The 6,258-nt window shown below is 37.1% G+C and overlaps 1 protein-coding gene across 3 annotated transcripts in view; it reads left to right on the top strand.

Moving 5' to 3' along the window:
• LOC107702933 (unconventional myosin-XVI-like) overlaps positions 1–6,258 on the top strand; it is a 99,816-nt gene that overhangs the window by 81,532 nt on the left and 12,026 nt on the right. For all 3 annotated transcript variants that reach the window (XM_016505392.1, XM_016505384.1, XM_016505402.1), the window contains exon 27: positions 408–493. In XM_016505392.1, coding sequence (XP_016360878.1) covers positions 408–493 — 86 coding nt within the window. The remainder of the gene's footprint in view (positions 1–407; positions 494–6,258) is intronic.

Raw genomic sequence — 6,258 nt, 5'->3', positions numbered from 1 at the left:
TTCTATACATAACTATAGATTCAGATTAGCATTTTCAGACTTCAGAGTTCATCTATATATTCATGGTTTACACTTATATATTCAGATCTATAACTTCAGATCTATTTTAAACTTTAATTCTTGGAAAGCAGCCAAAGCACTAAATCTGATGGTCACATAATTGCAAAAACAAAACTAAAACAAACATATAAATCATAAACCTAAGTCTGAAATTCTATACAAAACAAAGTTTGAATACAAGTGGTAGATGCTGAATAACAGACATACTGTATGTAGAGAAAAAAAAAAAATTAGGAATTTCCATACAGTGTTCGCATTATGTGATTACAGTGCACAACAAAGCAACGTATTCCAGAACATCCATGAAGAATGTTGCATTTAACATTCGGATATTTCTCTCTCAATAGGGACGCTGGAAGACGAGGGACATCCAAAGTCAAATGCGTCCAGCAGCTCGGCGTTACACAGGCACATGGACAGCCACCACACTCAGGTGAGGCATTTACACAAACCCACTATTACATGCACACGCTCTCTTGTGGCATCTGTCATCCACTCTTCCATTGGAAGAAGGTCTCCAGTGACCCCGAATGGCAGATGTAATCATGGGTAATGAAACTGAGAGCGGGTCCCATGTCATCCCAGACTCAGCACTCTGCCAAATGAAATGAGTGAAGGCTTATCTGGAGATCGTATTCAGAGGTGCATTAGAGGAGAAGGGTGGTGCTCCAGCCCCGTTCTCCTCCACAGGAACATGCCGGAAAGATCACTGTGTGCCCTCTGTGCTTCTCACCATCTCACTGTGTGTCCTGAAAGCAGGGTTACCTCACAAAACCTTAAAACTTAATGAGGGTTCTCTGAGAGCTTTCTACCTCAATAACACTACAGTATGTGTTCTCTGTATTGCTCTCTTAATAGTACGAGAATACTTATTTTCGTCTCTTTTTAATATAATACTGAAGCCAAGTTGTTTTTATAAACATGCCTGTAAAACCATGGTACATTTTTTGGTAAAGTGATATTTGGAAATGTACCATGATAATACTGTTTAATATTATTATTATTATTATTATCATTCTTATTAATGTTTATTTATTTACACGTAAATTTATGCTTAAAACAAAAAAAGTAAATTTGATTTATTTTTAAATCGGAATAAATCTAAATATATAATAATAATAATAATAATAATAATAATATATAATTTATAATATATCCAAATATATGAATATAGTTATACATCTGCATTGTTAACTGTAACTATGTAAGTTCAGAAAAAAAGATTTGCATTTACATTTTCAGACTTTTGAATGTATATTCAGATTTACAAAATATATAAAAATAAATTGTAAAAATTATATATTTAGAATTACAACTTTTTATTCAGGATTAATACATTTTTATTCATATTTCATCTAATTATTTCCTGTAATTGTTAATTCATCTAATTTGGCCCTTCATAATATATCAGAATATGGATTACAATTGTTAAATTACTTACAATTCCTATCCAATCCAACTAGATTACGTTCTGTCTATCTTTCATTTATGTTTCACTCTCTGGTGTGATCTATTCAAATATGACTTCTAGAAATAAGAGGCAACTGCTGTTGAAGAAAGACTTATGCACGTGCAGTTTGTGATAGGCTTTTTTCCCCCCAATAAACGCATGACACATCAATAGTTTAACTCCTGTCTTTACATAATCTCGGATTAAATGATAAATATATATGACCTTAACCGTAAATAATAAATGGATGATCGCCACTGGCTGCCAGATAAAAAGCAAGGCTGAATCTTCCTAAATGTCTAGCTTATACAGTAGATAGCTTTAACCGTGACATCCGTGGCATGGCATGAACACATTGATCAGAATACAATGTATGTGACTGTCAATCACTAACAGGAAGACCATGTTAGGAATAAGGAAGCCGTAGCCAAACACACAGGACGTGACGTTGGTAGTTACATTTAAAAAGACAATACGTATGCATACAAGAGTGCACGCACGCACATGCAGCCATAGCTAGAGCAGACACCATCTGTTAGGAAGATGGGATTGGGGACAGATATATGGCACTGTCACCTGCTGACAGAATTCTTTGATTTATGGAAGTCAAAAGCTCATTTTATAAGCTTATGTGCTTTGTAGAAAGATCTACAACAGACTGCGCCGTCTCGCATAACTGTAGCATCATCTGAGTGACTGTGGCTCTGTTCCAAAACCTAGTGAGATGCCTATGTAGGTTGCATAGACGGGGTCCCAACAAAGAGTCTATCTATACAAAGAGGCTACAAGTTAGCCATCAACTTTATATAATGTAAATATGTTATTGTACGTTTAAATGAAACTATTGCTACAAATTGTAAGTTGCATCTCAGCCTCTTCTGAAGTTCCATTTCAGTTCCATAGAAGCTGCTTATGTAGACAGAAAAGGCAGCTCACTAGGTTTTTGGACCAGGGATTGAAAATGTTCCTGTTTCATAATTGTTCCATGTCTGCATAATCTTCCTGATTTACTTACCAAGTCATATGTGAGGTCCAGTAATGGAAATGTGCTTTCATAATAATTGAAAGCGAGAGGCCACCACAGTGCACCTGTCACTCTCAATACGTGATTTGTGGCCCCCTGCTGAGGCCCCCACATTATGAAACTTATGCTGGCCTGAAATGATTAATGAATATGTAAACTATATGTATAACGCTGTGGCCCTGAGGTGCTCTTCCATAAAGTGGAACACGTACTTGTTGTGAACTCGCGTGGGCCGGTTGTTATTAAATGCAAAACAGCTAGCCATTGTCATTCGACCTAACCGGAGCAGTGTAAGGTTCCTGAGTGGAGAGCTGGGGTCCTCGCACTCTCGCTCTCTCTGACTCAGCTGTGTTGTCATATTGCCAAGCGCTGAGAGCTATAGATTGTTTGACTATTAAAAAAGGGAGCATCCTAGTTTCTCTGTAATGGCCTCAGCATCTTGCATTTCCAATCCAATTTTTCCAATCCAGAATGACAGAAGCCTGTCATTATTCTAATGAACATACAAACAGTGTAAGCAGTCCTTTCTGCACTGGTCCAGGGCCCGCAAAAAGACATTTTAGGTTTACCTGTGAGACACACTTGAGAAACCACGCAATTGTATTTCCTAGAGTTCTTGTATGACTAAAAATACTGCAAAATAGACAGATTCTTATTCAAGTCATTAGTATTAGTATTAGTATGTTGATATTTTTTTAGACCTTGCCACATAGTGAATGGCTTGCATACAGGCTGAGAGAAAGAGGCTTCGATTTAGCGATACTCTTAAGTGACAGCTGCATCACCTCATCAGCTGACTGACAGTACCTCCGATATCTACGCTGTTGCTATCTTATTGGTATAGAACAAACAGTGAACAACAAATATTATTACAGAATGGTATCATCATGAAAACAGCAAACTGTCCCGCTGACTTGGATGACACCTCTTCTGACACCAAAAGAGTGCTGGTTCTTGTGTCCGTACATGAGCCAAACGGCGACGTAATGGACTGTTACTACAAAACCTGCCTACAAATAAACATGTTGTGTCATGTCTACTTTGTTTACAAGCCTAATCAATTTTGAGAACACATTCTAACATCTAATTCAGCATTATGACATTACAAGCTGCTTTTAATGCAATATTCAGAAGTAATTTAAATATGCACACTACTGTTCAAAAGTTTGGAGTTGAAAAGATTTTTGAAAGAAGTCTCTTATGCTCACCAAGGCTGCATTTATTTGAAAAAAAAAAATACAGTAAAACCGTAAGTATTACTACAATTATTATTACAGTTTAAAATAGCTGTTTTCTGTGTCAATATATTTGAAATATTTTAATTACATTATTACCCTACAATAAAAACTAACCAAAATAATATAACATTATTGTATTATTGATAAACATATTTAGTTATTTTTATTATTAGTTCATATTATAAAAAATACTTCATATTTTAATAAAATTTTTCATTTTAATAATAATGTTTATGTATTTATTTATATTAATGTATTTATTTTTTTACAGTGACAACACTGTTTATGTCAAAAGTCTGGTATTATATTGTAGTTTGACTGAAATTGATTGAAAATTTATTTTGATCAAAAATACAATACAATAAACAGTAATATTGTTAAATATTATTACCATTTAAAATAACTTTTTTTTTTTATTTGAATATATTTTAAAATGTAATTAATTCCTGTGATGCAAAGCTGAATTGTCAGCATCATTACTCCAGTCTTCAGTGTCACATGATCTTTCAGAAATCATTCTAATATGCTGATTTGCTGCTCAAGAAACATTTTTGGAATTTAAATCTTTTGTAACTTTTTTTAAATGTCTTTACTGTCACTTTTGACAAATTTAATGTGTCCTTGCTGAATAAAAGTATACATTTTCTTTTTCTTAAAAAAAAAAAATGTCCATCGCGTCACATCAGGCATTTCCAATGCAGACATCTCCATTGATTTTAATCCAGACAATCTAATTTTGTTTCAAGTCCAGTCTAGCCAGACCGAGCTGTCACATTATTCCGCCCTGAAGTCTCGAGCATGTATCAAAATGTTAGGTTGTATTTTAGGAAGGTAACGTGGGTAGAAGCATTTTGAATTTCACTAGTGACACCCGAGATGCTTTGTACCTCAAGAAGCACTGAATGCCACAGGCTCTCTGGTTACCGGATACCATTCTGTCCTCGGTTTCCTGCCTGTGCCACATGATAGGGGTCAAGGTCACAGGACCGCATAGAAACCAGGAAGTGGATGCAGAAAAGACGTATAGATGCATGTCTACAGATGTCTTGTACAGATACAGGGCTGCCTTCTACACCATAAATAAAACTTTAATTATCCAAAAGGATAATGAAATATTTAAAACGACAGAATAGCCCCCTACAGAGGGAAGTGAGCTACTCTAGTGCTCTCTGAAACTGGACGCTAACCTTTTAAACCACATCAACTAGAGTATATACTCACTCACTACAAATACTCAGTCCTCTGGTAACTTTACACTGACGTTTTAAATTCGCCATGCTGTACCAGATACGCTCTCATAACAAAGCATTGAACAAACTGATGCTAAAACATCATGTCCACCATCTAAGTCTTAACGTATTTATCGATGTGGCGTCAAACAACACAAGAGCCGATGTGTGCTAGTAAATCCCAGTCCTTTTATCTAAGGTCTGACTTGAGGAAAAACAGATGGCAGTGACGATGTGCTCCCATCACTCAAATGTAACCCCACCAGAGGTCATCCTCAAAGGGACGCTCTACCTCTTAATGTCCTTATGGCACTTGGAAGCAGGAAACAGCCTTTTAATGCTCTTTAACATGTATTAGCACACGCCTGCTTCATATTTCCCCGTCTCTGCTCTCTGTATCTCACTCCTTCCCTCATCTGGTCCATCCGCTCCTTATTGATCCACATCGTAATGTCTCATAACATGCGGAAGATCATGATGTTTAATTATTGATCAGCTTGGTTTCGCCGGAGATTGCAATTGAGAGCGAGAATGAGACGAGCACAATCTGGCCTTATCAGCATTCAGATCCGGCGGGTGCGGAAGATTGCTTAGAAAATGACAGCTGGAGGAATGAAGTGTTCCTGGACTGGCACTCTGGTATTAGAGTATTCTTGCTCCCTGTCTGTATGCGATAAGGTCTGAAGAGGCCATCTCTTCTGACAGAGCTGCTGTGTATCACGCAGTCCTGTAGATGCTGACTGAAATGTGGAGATCCCTCAGATCAGATGCACAACTGACTGTAGTGATCCCAAGAAGTAGTTGGACACTTGAGACTTTAAAAGGATGATTGCCATTGCATTAATTAAATACCAAACCAAGTAGTGTCTATTGTAAAGAAGTATGTGTACAGTGCAACAGCAAAGAGCTTTTTTACATTTTAGAGAAGTCAAGTTGTGATACCGAACAGGACCACAATGGTCTGATACACGCATTATTATAACGGACTCGCGTGTGCTTACTGTACGACTCCTGTACGCCACTGCAATCGTCTTTACCTTGATTGCAGTCTTCATCCATCAAAACTTTACTAGCGAGACTGGTTATCCAGTCGAGAAAACGTAGTTTGCATCTCATCTGGCCATACAGCGGTGGGATGTGTTGACAATCCGTTCAGTCTGTAGTACTTCACACAGCGCGTGTGACGTGTGAGGGCGCGTGCTCTTCAGAGACAATCACAGAATATGACAGAGCTCGTGTTTAAAAGCGAAACATGCT

The sequence above is a fragment of the Sinocyclocheilus anshuiensis genome, unplaced genomic scaffold, assembly GCF_001515605.1.
Source record: "Sinocyclocheilus anshuiensis isolate Anshui unplaced genomic scaffold, SAMN03320099.WGS_v1.1 scaffold1094, whole genome shotgun sequence".
Lineage (NCBI taxonomy): Eukaryota > Metazoa > Chordata > Actinopteri > Cypriniformes > Cyprinidae > Sinocyclocheilus > Sinocyclocheilus anshuiensis.
This window is presented reverse-complemented; position numbering and strand designations above follow the sequence as displayed.